This window comes from Rhineura floridana, chromosome 1 (genome assembly GCF_030035675.1).
Source record: "Rhineura floridana isolate rRhiFlo1 chromosome 1, rRhiFlo1.hap2, whole genome shotgun sequence".
NCBI lineage: Eukaryota > Metazoa > Chordata > Lepidosauria > Squamata > Rhineuridae > Rhineura > Rhineura floridana.
The window spans coordinates 266777405-266791232 of record NC_084480.1 but is presented as its reverse complement, the minus strand read 5'-3'; the positions used below and the strand labels follow the sequence as shown (position 1 = coordinate 266791232).

The 13828-nt window shown below is 41.2% G+C and overlaps 1 protein-coding gene and 1 non-coding gene across 3 annotated transcripts in view; both read left to right on the top strand.

Moving 5' to 3' along the window:
* Positions 1 to 4761: 4761 nt before the first annotated feature.
* On the top strand, positions 4762 to 4854 carry TRNAY-GUA (transfer RNA tyrosine (anticodon GUA)). The gene is made up of 2 exons: positions 4762 to 4798; positions 4819 to 4854. It is a non-coding gene; the product is annotated as a tRNA-Tyr (tRNA).
* A 457-nt stretch (positions 4855 to 5311) lies between these two features.
* The window catches only part of MYBL1 (MYB proto-oncogene like 1), a 34632-nt gene continuing 26115 nt past the window's right edge, over positions 5312 to 13828 (top strand). For both annotated transcript variants that reach the window (XM_061600433.1, XM_061600424.1), the window contains exons 1-5: positions 5312 to 5776; positions 10745 to 10850; positions 10934 to 11005; positions 11245 to 11337; positions 12194 to 12414. In XM_061600433.1, the coding sequence (XP_061456417.1) occupies positions 5757 to 5776; positions 10745 to 10850; positions 10934 to 11005; positions 11245 to 11337; positions 12194 to 12414 (512 nt within the window). In that variant the 5' untranslated portion in view covers positions 5312 to 5756. The remainder of the gene's footprint in view (positions 5777 to 10744; positions 10851 to 10933; positions 11006 to 11244; positions 11338 to 12193; positions 12415 to 13828) is intronic.

Here is a 13828-nt window from a genome sequence, read left to right as displayed (position 1 = left end):
TCCTACAGCAAATCAGTACACAGTCCCATAAGCACAACCCCCACCCCCAAACCATGCAGTTGCTCTCATGGCCCTTTGTCTTGGGGCTTCATGGAGTTCTCAGTCCCAGCTGATCCCTGCTGCTGCTTGCAGGGTCTTGGGACTCCTCACCACGAACAGATTTGTTTCCTCATCATCACACGGTAGGCTGTAGCCATTTTCCTCCCACTCTCTGCCCTGGGAAAAGTCTTTAAGCTAGTCCACTTCATCTGCCCCAAACTCCAAATCAAAGACCTGCCACAAGTCCTTATCTGGGGGCATCTTCAGGACTAGCTGGCCTAGCCCACCCAGGTTGGCAGAAAGAAATGAATTCTTTGCATCTGTCTTCACAGTGGACGATATAGGGCAGATCCCTGAACCTGAACTAACATTTGCAGGAAGGGATTCTGAGGAACTGAGACAAATAGTGGTAACGAGAGAGGAAATTCTAGGCTTAATGGACAATATAAAAACTGACAAATCACCGGGCCCGGATGGCATCCACCCGAGAGTTCTCAAAGAACTCAAATGTGAAATTGCTGATCTGCTAACTAAAATATGTAACTTGTCCCTCGGGTCCTCCTCCGTGCCTGAGGACTGGAAAGTGGCAAATGTAACGCCAATCTTCAAAAAGGGATCCAGAGGGGATCCCGGAAATTACAGGCCAGTTAGCTTAACTTCTGTCCCTGGAAAACTGGTAGAAAGTATGATTAAAGCTAGATTAACTAAGCACATAGAAGAACAAGCCTTGCTGAAGCAGAGCCAGCATGGCTTCTGCAAGGGAAAGTCCTGTCTCAGTAACCTATTAGAATTCTTTGAGAGTGTCAACAAGCATATAGATAGAGGTGATCCAGTGGACATAGTGTACTTAGACTTTCAAAAAGCGTTTGACAAGGTACCTCACCAAAGACTTCTGAGGAAGCTTAGCAGTCATGGAATAAGAGGAGAGGTCCTCTTGTGGATAAGGAATTGGTTAAGAAGCAGAAAGCAGAGAGTAGGAATAAACTGACAGTTCTCCCAATGGAGGGCTGTAGAAAGTGTAGAAAGTGGAGTCCCTCAAGGATCGGTATTGGGACCTGTACTTTTCAACTTGTTCATTAATGACCTAGAATTAGGAGTGAGCAGTGAAGTGGCCAAGTTTGCTGACGACACTAAATTGTTCAGGGTTGTTAAAACAAAAAGGGATTGCGAAGAGCTCCAAAAAGATCTCTCCAAACTGAGTGAATGGGCGGAAAAATGGCAAATGCAATTCAATATAAACAAGTGTAAAATTATGCATATTGGAGCAAAAAATCTTAATTTCACATATACGCTCATGGGGTCTGAACTGGCGGTGACCGACCAGGAGAGAGACCTCGGGGTTGTAGTGGACAGCACGATGAAAATGTCGACCCAGTGTGCGGCAGCTGTGAAAAAGGCAAATTCCATGCTAGCAATAATTAGGAAAGGTATTGAAAATAAAACAGCCAATATCATAATGCCGTTGTATAAATCTATGGTGCGGCCGCATTTGGAATACTGTGTACAGTTCTGGTTGCCTCATCTCAAAAAGGATATTATAGAGTTGGAAAAGGTTCAGAAGAGGGCAACCAGAATGATCAAGGGGATGGAGCGACTCCCTTACGAGGAAAGGTTGCAGCATTTGGGGCTTTTTAGTTTAGAGAAAAGGCGGGTCAGAGGAGACATGATAGAAGTGTATAAAATTATGCATGGCATTGAGAAAGTGGATAGAGAAAAGTTCTCCCTCTCTCATAATACTAGAACTCGTGGACATTCAAAGAAGCTGAATGTTGGAAGATTCAGGACAGACAAAAGGAAGTACTTCTTTACTCAGCGCATAGTTAAACTATGGAATTTGCTCCCACAAGATGCAGTAATGGCCACCAGCTTGGATGGCTTTAAAAGAAGATTAGACAAATTCATGGAGGACAGGGCTATCAATGGCTACTAGCCATGATGGCTGTGCTCTGCCACCCTAGTCAGAGGCAGCATGCTTCTGAAAACCAGTTGCCGGAAGCCTCAGGAGGGGAGAGTGTTCTTGCACTCGGGTCCTGCTTGCGGGCTTCCCCCAGGCACCTGGTTGGCCACTTTGAGAACAGGATGCTGGACTAGATGGGCCACTGGCCTGATCCAGCAGGCTCTTCTTATGTTCTTAAATCTCTGTTCTCCCTCACCATCTCCAGTGTGAAACATGGGCCCAAACAGAGGCAGGTAACCTCCCAGTGTCTCTTGCCCTCCAAACTCACAGGGCGCTGGGTGCCTCTCACTGCTGGAATTTGCCCAGGGACTGCAAGCATCATAGGAGCTGCATCCCACCCTATTAGACCATTATGGGGCACCCAAGGGCCAAAGTCACTTGGGGATTTTTCCTCATCCATCTCTCCAGGCGCTGAGAGCTCCTCTTGGACTTCCACTCCCACCTCAGGCTTCTCCTCCTGCACTTTTTCTTGCACAGCCATTTCTCCAGGCGCTGGCAGCTTCTCTCGCACACACACCTCCACCTTTTCCTCCTGCACTTTCTCTTCCACAGCTGGCACACACGGGGTGAAGAAATCCATCAACAGCTGCTCTTCTCCAGCCTGTAGTTCACCTTTCTCCAAGGCCTTTTCTTCCTTCTGCATTACCTCTTTAACAGAAGGCACACACAGAGCAGAGAAATCTATCAGAAGCATCACTTCTCCAGCCTCTATCCTACTTTCTTCCGAGGCCTCTTCCTCTTAATTTTCCAGCCTGTCCTCCTTCAAATCTTGGGGCTTCACTTCCAGCTTCCTGCTGTCTTCCCCCCTGGCAGGCTCCTGGACAATCAAAACTTCCTCCTCTGCTACTGACTGCAACTCTTTACAGTCCAAACCCTCCAGCTGCCCATCCACTTTCTGGATCTTTTTAGCCACCCCAGTCTGGGTGCTCTGCAGCTGGACTCCTGGGTCACTCTTGACCTCTTGTAGCGGCTGATCAGGCAGTGCTCTCACTTCCTCACATAGGGTCACCTTTTTCTCTGCAACGGTGCTTCCCAATATCTCCCTCATTCATTGCCAGAGCTCCCGTTCCTCTTGGCACGTTTGTTGCCTTTGCTGCTGAATATTTTCGATCTGTTCTGATTGCTCCTGAAACATCAATTTCATCTGTTCCAGGAGGATTGCTGTTCCTCCCTCCATTTTAACTCAGGCACACCTTGCTCCCAAATGCTTCTTCCAGGAAACTGAATCCCACTGTTAACACTGGTGTTGCATGCCACCCCGATCTCCGAGCAGTGAGATTTCCAGGGGTCCCTGTGCTTGCCCTGGGTTTGGTTTCCTTGGGAAGAAGGTCAGCAGAGACTGTGGTGTCTTTATGAAATATGGTTTGTTTATTTACACACCACTTGAAAACACAAGCCTCTCCTTGGCCTCAGGAGGTGGGGGGCTCTCCTGAAGACTTCCAATGACAAAAGGATCTCTCTGGCCCATTCATCAGTTGATGGGCACCTGATATTTATTTATTTATTTATTGTGCTTGTGTACCGCCCCATAGCCGAAGCTCTCTGGGCGGTTTACAGCAATCAAAAACATTAAAACAAATACACAATTTAAAAACATATTTTAAAAACAATTTAAAACACAATTTTAAAATTCAAAACAATATAAAAACACATGCTAAAATGCCTGGGAGAAGAGGAAAGTCTTGACCTGGTGCCAAAAAGATAACAGTGTTGGCACCAGGCGCACCTTGTCAGGAACATCATTCCATAATTTGGGGGCCACCACTGAGAAGGCCCTCTCCCTTGTTGTTGATAGACCCATTACACTACCTGGCCACTCTATTAGCTTAACAAAGAAACTCATCTGACCAGCAGAGCGAATTTCTCACCCCAAGGCACCGGATTCCAAATGAGAGGCTGGCAGGGGACTCATAGAAATTATATATTTCAACGCCCAAACTCAGAACAATAACTTGTCTTTTCCTCCTGTCCAATACATAGTAAAAAAAACTCATTTTATAAAGGTTATGTTGCTTGTTTTCTATTGCCAAGGTGCTTGACAGTTTTCAACAGCATATTGGTCCTCTTTCTTCTGCTTGCCGTACTTGCAAAATTAAGAGTTGTGCAAGGTTGCAAGGCAAGACATTTTCTTTTGGGTGTATGCAAACGGTCATAGTGGCTCGTTGATTAGGTGTATCAAAAACCCGTCCCCTTGTTTAATAATATATTTTGTATAATATCCACCGCTTTTTCTACAAGAGTTCCACATTACCTCCCTGCATTGACATAAGCAGTCACATCTGATATGGCGTTCTGGCTCCAAGTCCCATTTACTTCTGAGTAAACATGCATAGGATCGCAGTCTAACAGCGCGATCCTATCCACGCTTACTTGACAATAAGTCCCATTACCGTTAGGAGGATTTGGATAAATATATAAAGGATCAGGCTGAAAGTATTAATAGGTGAGGCTTTCACATGGTGCGGTTACACTCCTATATATAGACACAGTAATGACCAGTGGTTGAATTCACGTTTACACCTGACAGCCGAAATGACTTTTTAGATATTTTAGAAAGTCGCTGCAGTTACATGTATTACCGTAGGAACTGGTCTAAAAATTCCTCTTTTAATCTTAATTAATTTTTCTATAAATGATATTTAATTATATATATATATACACTCATAGCTTGTAAATTCTTACAAACTGGAAACTTATGATTCTCGCTTCACGGTAACTTCTACTGAAACTCTGTATACAGAAAATAGAAAACGAACCTTAGCGTCCCTTCGATAGCTCAGCTGGTAGAGCGGAGGACTGTAGAAGTGTTATCTTACATGGAAATCCTTAGGTCGCTGGTTCGATTCCGGCTCGAAGGAGACTTTATTTTCTTACCTCAAGGGTAGAAATCTGTTCAAAATTTTGCTGTTGCCTCCCTTTTCTACTGGCGTCCTTTCATGTTTTGAATGCAATGGTATAATCGTTACTTAACAGAATTCTCCTCTACTGAAAAAGTCGATGAGTGACCCATGTCTATCAATAGCAGGAGCGGGTGAGATGGCAAGACCGAAGCTCGCTCTCTCTCTCTCTGTTTAATGTATGGAGAAGGGGAAGAGGTGTAACAGGCTGAAGCAGGACAGATAGCAAATGGCATTTTGAGCTTAGCATTCATGAGCTGACTTTGGCTGCTGACATTCAAAACTGGCCTTTTTTTTTTTTGTTTCTCACAAGCCCTAGAAGAGGAAAAGACTCTATCCCCCAGCATGCCTTGCCCTTATGCCCGCCCTCGGCTTCTCCTCCGTCGTCGACCCCTTCAATATCCCGCCACCTTTCTTCCCTTACTGGCCGTTCCCTTTCCTCCCTCGCACCAGCTCCCCCCGCTTGGTCGCGTGCTTGCTGGAGCAGCCAATGGGGTGGCAGTCCGCGTGCGCAGATTCAAACGGTGGCTCTGGAAAGAAGCTGGGCGCGAGATTCGGCGGCAGGGACAAAAAAGCCAGCGAGGGTGACGGCGGCGGCATCGCCTAAGGAAAGCCCTACTGGAGGAGATCCGAGCAGTGACAGCTGGACAAGGCCACAGGAGGGGCACTTGGAGCCCGGTTTCCAACCCCTTTCCCCGCCAGCTTGGGCTGGGTGTCGAGCCATGTCCCCCATGTGGGGGGCAAGGCGCGGCCGGGGCTAAAAAGTCAGTCCCCCGGGGAGTGCCCGCCTGCCACGGTTGTGTGAGCGCCCTTGGTGGTGACATCCCCGCTCCCTTCTTCTCGCCTTATGGTGCGCTCCAAGGATGGCGAAGAGGCCGCGCAGGTGAGTCCGCGCAGATCCTCCCGCTCTTCCCCTTGGCATCTCCTGCCCCGGCAGGGTCCTGTCTGACTCTTTACGGTAGGGGAAGCCAGGCCAGCCTATCCGCAGGAACAGGGGACTCCTGACAGCCCTCCTGCCATCTCCACAGATCTCCTCAGGAGATGTTCACTCCGTTTCAACGTGCCCTGAAAATCCGATCCTTTGGTCCATTCACTCTTGCACCCTAGTCCCTTGATCTGTATCTTTCCAATGCAAGCTCTCATTTTTGTGACAATATTACTAACGCCGTTATTTACACGGTACGAGGGGGACACAGATCCCTCTGTCATCTATTCATTGATAATCTTTTCACTTGAACATCCCTCCCCAAACTACAGCAGTATTCTAATATTCAGATTTCTCCCCGCCCCTTTCCTAATTTATACCGCCCTCTGTGCTTCATCTCATTTTCTTTGTTTTTGTGTTTTGCCGCTGACTCGCATAACAAGTACAAAAGCAACTTTCTTATTGGCAATTCATGCCCTCTTATCCTGGCATTTCTCCTCTTGCTTTTTACTTCAGTGTCCCTTTTTCTTCCTGTAGTTTTTCTTCTGTGTGTGAGAAGAGTGAATCCTCTGTACAGCTGTTATTAAATTAGACCTTATGTTTAGTTCCTTGGGAAAATATGATGGAAATCAGCTAAATATTGTTTGAGGAGAATAATTACAACAGGGAAGGAAAGCCACATCATGTTGACCTTCAGTTACTTAAAGATTTGACAAAGAAACCAAAGAGGCTTGCTTGCATATAAAGGCATGTACAGCATGTGTTACTCTAAACTTTTTTTGTATTTCTGTAACAAATCATTCAAATATCTACACATTGTGGGATTGTAGGAATAACATACAGACCTCAAAACAAAACATGTAAGATTTCCATTATGGTTTTGATAGCTTGTGTACAATATTAAACTGAGTATCTAGGTTGGAGAAAAACCTAGTCTGAAAGTACTAGTGTACTAATAAAGGTAACAGTGGGTCTTACAAATGTAGTTTAGATAGACAGAATAATGTGCTAATGGCTTTGGCACTTGTAGAACTGCTTTTCTGCTCTTGTGTTGGTCCAGTAAAATGAGGACCAACTCCTGCAACTACTTAACCTGTGTTTTGCCTGACTGAAACTGGGTTGACTTTTTTGTCAATGTAGTTTGAATTGGTCTGTAGTTCTGCACCTCTTCTCTCTCGTGTGTGGACAAGCATACATGTGTTGGCTCAATTTCAAACCTGTATTTATTAGTTATATTGTTTTATTTGCAACCCTAGAAATTTTAGGCTTCTATTTTATGCCAATTATTTGGGAGTAAGTGCCTTTAGAAATCAGTGGGATTTATTTCCAAGTAAATATGGGTAGCCTGTAGATCTAACGTAAATGGATTTTTGTTTAAAATGAGAGACCTTGGCCTGGTCCAAATGTAGCACAAAAGTGGTTTACTTAGTTAAACTATGGTGTAGTTTTGTTTTTTCCAAAGCTTTTATTTTTTATCCGAAAAACAACAAAAGAAGAAACAAGAGTCCAACAACTATCCCACATTTTTGCATCTAGCTATCAGCATACATAACATAAGGTTTATAATTGTATGCCTAGAGGTCAGTCCCATCATACCACATTACAAAGTAGAGCTTTAAAGTGCTTTCTTTGGCTGGTTTTTTATGTCCAAACCAGAGGCTACCTGCAGACCATTGTTGGGGAATTGTCAAACCATGGTTTGGAGCTAGTTTGTAAACCACTTTTTGTGTTTAATTTAGAAATAACTTGAATACAAATAGTAGCCACATTTCTAGGGACTATTTTGAATAACCTGGTGTATGCATCTCTCTCAGTGAGAATAATATTATTATTTATTAGATTTATATCCAATCCTTCCTCCCAGTAGAAGCCCAGTCAGCAAACAGAAGCACTTAAAAACACTCTAAAACACTATAAAAATAAAATTTGAAATATATTAAAACAAAACATCCTTAATATATATATAAAAACAAAACATCTTTAAAAACATCTTTTTATAAAAAAAAAAGCTTTAGAAACATATTAAAAATATGTACAGGCTGCTTTATCTGTAGTAAGAAAACATATCCAAATGGAGCCATGTTCCCTAGCACATGGCATCTTGACAGATGTCCATTGATTTGCTCATCATATACACATGGGAAATTAAGTATTTCTCATCAGGGTCTCAGAAAAAAAAAGTCTTCATCACAGTAAGCGCATACAGAGAAGACTAGTATGTATGAGGTATGTATATTTAGTGTGTGTGTGTCTATCTATATCACATACTCATTCAGTTTCTTTAATCCTGCATATTTATATTGCATTGGAAGAGTATAGTATAACTTATTTGTCTCACTTGAATTAATATCATGGAACAAATGTCATACCAAGTAAGGCATCCAGCAATGTATAAAAGGTAGCCTCTGATGACTGGGAGTTACGATGACATTCATATTCACATCAAGGGCTAAGCAACCTATGAACTACAGGTATTTGGCTCCATAAAGGCCCTTTGCCTGAATTAGATGGGGGCCATGGAAATGTGGAGAGTGTAAACTTAGAAAACATATTTTTTAAAAAACATACATCATAGATAGTGTCCCTTTTTCATTATCCCAATACAATATCTCCATTCCTCAATGTCTGTAGCTTTTATTTATTTATTACATTTATCTCCCACCTTTGATCCAAGGTGCTCAAGGTGGCATGTAAACATGGTTCTCTCCTTCCCGGTTTTATTCCTATAACAACCCTGTGAGGTAGGTTAGCGTTTGATACGCTGACTGGCTCAAGGTCACTCAGTGAGCTTCATGGCTGAATGGGGATTTGAACTCAGTGTGGTGTAGTAGTTAGGGTTTTGGACTATGACTTGGGAGATCAGGGTTTGAATCCCCACTCAGCCATGAACCTCACTGGGTGACCTTGGGCCAGTCACTGCCTTATAGTCTAACCTACCTCACAGGGTTGTTGGGAGGATAAAATGGGGGAGAAGAGAACTATGTATGCCACCTTGAGCTCCTTGGAGAAAAAGTGGGATGTAAATGTAAGAAATAAAATAAATAATAGTAAATAAACCCTGGTCTCTCAGGTTCCAGTCCAACACTCTAACCACTTCTACCTGATTCTATAACTCTGCACACATATACATCTGTACTCTGTCTGGCATTAAAGTTTCCAGTGGTGCCAAACCAGCTAGATGTCCAGGGGGCTATCATATACCAGTGGAAACGGACTGCCTTCAAGTCGATTCTGACTTATGGTGACCGTATGAATAGGGTTTTCATGGTAAGCAGTATTCAGAGGGGGTTTACCATTGCCTTCCTCTGAGAGGCAGTGACTGGCCCAAGGTCACCCAGTGAGCTTCATGACTGTGTGGGGATTTGAACCCTGGTCTCCCAGGTCATAGTCCAACGCCTTAGCCACTACACCACACTGGCTCTCATCATAAATGTAATAAATAAATAAACCAGTAGTTCACCTTTTTGTTTGTAATTAAAACAGCATAGTGCTTTGGTTACCTTATGTCTTTCAAGTACTGTCAATTTTTTGGAAAACATTTTTGAAAAGGAAGTAGTAGCTGAAACATGCTCATCTTAAAATGTTATTCACAAGTCCAAAATTAGCTACTTTTTCTTATTTTATAAAATATCCAGGACAATCTTACTGAAAAACCTGTTTTTCCAGATCCTCTTAACATACGCTATGAAGGTTTCCTGCAATTGCTCAGTGGGATAACATCAATTTGCTGTACAAAAATAACACTCCTAGAGATAGTGATCTTACTGATTTCTTTGCTTAGAAAGTTTTAGTTCATTAATATAACCAACTTTGAGATGAGAGATGCTATTTCTTTGAAGACTGTAAACTTGAATATTCTGCTGGCATTAAGTTTGTGTCATAAACAGATATTGTAAAAAGGATGGAGGTGAAAAGCCAGTGGACTTTTTCTGTGCTTTAATTGTTATACTCCTGTGTACCCTGCTTTTTTTAAGAAGAAAGAGTATGTTGCAAATGTGATAAAAATTGTGATGGCAACACCCAATAGTATTGAACTTAGTATTTTATTAGGCCAGTAGATGGCGCACAGATCTCAAAGAGGTACAAGGGTGATGACAATCTGCTTCCTATTTCTTTTCTTTAAACATGAGTTTCCAACTTAATGCAATTTGAAGCCAACCTCACAACATGAATTTTGTTTTACATAGAAATAACTTCCATGTAGAAAACAGCATGATGTTTTCCCCTATGCAAAGGTATCTCCATGTAGGAAAATGCCACTTTTGAAGCAGTCTGGTCTCTTGGCTCACATGTGTGATTTTGCAAAAAACAATTTTTGACCTTATTGTTAAAAATGGTAACTAAAACAAATTGGTTTTTGCTAAGATGAGAAACCCATTTATTAATCTTGGGACCAAATGAGATCCTGCTTTAATAGCATGTTTGAATTCTTTGTGTGGATGCTCCGCATCTTCTCTTTACTGAAAGCAATCATGATGTATTCTTCCTGCCCTGATCTAGATCAGGATCACAGTGCAGGAGGGAAGGGTCAGCTGGGGGTGTCAAGGGAAAAAAAGACAGGAAAAATGCTCCTGCCATTTCCCATCTCAGTTGGATTGGGCCATCCGTGACTGCTTTCTGTCTTTAAAAAGAAAAAGAAAAAGAAAAAAAGAAGTGGAGAATCCCAAGCATGACATTAAAACATGCCATTTAAGTAATATTTGTTTTGATCACAGATATTTTAGAAATTCAGACTTGTTCTCTCCAGACGTTTTGATCTTGTTGCTTCTAGTAGTGTTTTATGTAGCCAGATCTGCCAATTGAGAACAATGCACTGAAAGTTGCAAAAAATTGTGTTTTCAAAGATTATATGTGGGATTTCTTGAGCTGTTACGTAAGCATAGTTTCACTGTCAATGTTAACTTAATATTAGCTTGCACTTTGCAGTGAGGAAGATGATGATGACCTTCACTATGCAGATCATGACTATGAAGTGCCACAACAAAAAGGTGCAAAGAAGATATGTAATAGAGTAAAATGGACACGTGATGAGGTGAGTATTAACCAGATTGTTTTTTCCTTTATGTTTGGATCTAATGTCATATGTCTATAAGCTTTTAAATATTTCATTAACAGGATGAAAAGCTGAAGAAACTGGTAGAACAGCATGGTACAAGTGATTGGACATTTATTGCTAGTCATCTACAAGTAAGTAAAAAGTATTTAATGAGATTTTTCTTACTTAAAGTACAAGTGTTCAAAAGTCACATATTCACCAGCTGGTTTGAATAGGCAAAGATACACAACAGTTAGCTTTCAAAAAATATAGGTCAGCATGTTACATATGTAAAGAAGTCAAACAACAAACCAGTTCTGCATATATATTGGAACCTTAAGGAGTCTTGAATCAGAATAAAACAGAGATTTTTTTCTCCATTCTTCTGCAGAATCGTTCTGATTTTCAGTGCCAGCATCGATGGCAGAAAGTCCTAAATCCAGAACTTATTAAAGGCCCCTGGACTAAGGAAGAAGATCAGAGGGTAACTGATTTATAATTTTCCTGATTATCAATTCTTTTCCTTAGAGCACAATATTGTTGCCAAGAGTACACTGTCCTGTCCTGTCTTATGGGTGTCTCAGATGTAGGATGGGTAGGGTGTTAATTTAAAAAAGAAAAATTGAATTGTTTGCAATCCCAGTATTGTGCACTTAAGAGTTCTGTTGTGTATCTTCGTACCATTGTCCTTAACCACACAGAAATTTTAAAGCCTGCACTAGTGTCTTATTGTTCCTTCCCCACTGAATTATTAATACATTTCTTTTTTAAAAAGAAATATTTTAACATGGTGTTTCTGTAATAATGAAATTCTATGTGAAAGTGACAAAACATACTTGGACGTTAATTAAAATTTAAATTAAACTGATTAAATCCTTTCCTAAATTGATTTTTTTTCTATAAGCCAGTCTTACCAGTTGTTCCCAACATACAGTAGCCATGTATTTAGCTTTGTGTTAAAAACATAAAAATTTGTTTTTCTTACTTATTAAACTTCTTCTAATCTCACCCTTTCCCTGGTCATGCAGTATTTGGAAGGGAATTCTGAAATCTACTTTCAGATTTTTCTTTGAATTGTATGTGCTTTTTTTTTTGTTGGATACTGTACAAATTAAGAAATATGATGGCTGCATCACTCTGCATTTTGGGACCTTTGGAATATAATTATCTGTTATCATCTTGTTTTTAGGTTTGACACAGTCTTTTACTATTTCAGTGTTATTATTTTTTCAGGTACAGATAACCTAAATGAGTGCAAGTGAGATTCTCTGCATCTTTATCATGAATGTGCCTATTTTTATCTTACCAGCTAATTTGTTGCTGTTGAATTTGTATTCCAGGTTATTGAGCTTGTTCAGAAATATGGTCCAAAGCGCTGGTCTTTAATTGCAAAACACTTAAAAGGAAGAATTGGGAAGCAATGTCGAGAGAGGTGGCACAATCACCTTAATCCTGAGGTAAAGAAATCTTCATGGACAGAAGAAGAGGACAGAATCATCTATGAAGCTCACAAACGTTTGGGAAATCGGTGGGCTGAAATTGCAAAGCTGCTTCCTGGAAGGTACTTTTTTAATTTTAAAAAATCACATTACTGTGTGTGTGCATGTGCACAAAAAGCAGTCAATGCAGTTATTTCTAGGTTTCTGATGCTTATACCAAAATAATTGAACTGTCCTCCTACCGCCCCTCGATTAGCATGTGCAAGAAGCTCCACCCTCTTCTACATCATGGCTTAACTAGCAACATTTTTGTGCAGTAAACTGTGCCATAGCAGTTGAAGGCCCCGTGCCTGGCTAATGATCTGATCTAATCTTCATGTCTAGGTTACTCTTGAGGATGCAGAGCAATCCCTAGTAGTTCCCACAGCCAGGCTCATTAAGCTGATGATGTGTGTATTTGGATGAGGAAATCTTTGCTTGCATTTATTTGTGGGCAAGTATGATTCCATCACCCAGCCACTTTCTGGAGGCTTAAAAAAGCAAAAAGAGTTTGGTAGATTAGTAATCAGCCAGCAATCTGCTGAGCGCCTTTTAGTTTCCTCAAACATCTGTACAGTTGCTTGCTATTGCAGCATCTCTTTCTCCTGTTGCAGGGCTGAAGTGCACATGTGCTTCCCAGATTCAGGATAGGAGGATTTGATTAAAAGAAAACTTTTACACAAAAGGGGAACTAGGCAAAATATCTAAGAAATATGATTACCACCCAGTGGATTTTTGCAGGGTTTGTAGGTGAAGAAATGACAAATGGTATGCTTATACAGTGTACCTTCTCTCTTTTGTCTTTTTCTCCTCTGCAATTTATCTTGTATTTTGAGTTATTTTAAATCTGGATTGCAGAGTGTACCTTCACACCAATGCGTGTCCAAAACAGCATGATATGATTTAAAGACTGAAGTGGGGCTGTATGCAGGAGCAATAAAATCAGAGTGATATGTGTATGAACAGGTCTAATGTAAGGTATGTACTCTGGATACTGCTACTCTGATTTTTTTACTCCTGTACAAGGAAGTGCTTGAGTATAAGCCCTTGGCATCAGTACTTGTTTCAGCCATTTTTCTTAAATGTCTTTTTGTTTTATAAAAAGAGTTTGAAGCTTTCAAGTCTGTGTTATTTGTTCATATTGGCAGGTTTCTTTTATTCACAAATTATACCACTGATTTGATGTGGGGAAAGTGCATGGTATGATCAGTTTCCATTGTTTTGATTTATATTGCTAATTATATTGCTATATAATTCAGGTAGTTGTTAATGCTGCATTTGGGACAGTCAAAATAATATAAATTCCTTCTAATACTTGGCTACAGTCCAAATGATAAACAAATACTCTGAGGCTGGAATCCAAAATCTCAGGGGGTGCAAGAGGCTATAGTAGGAAATGGGAACTGGTGAAAAACACATTCCCGACCTATGTTAGCGGAGCATCCACTGGGTCAAAAACTGTTAATGTGATGGAACTGCAACATTGGATTTCACCTA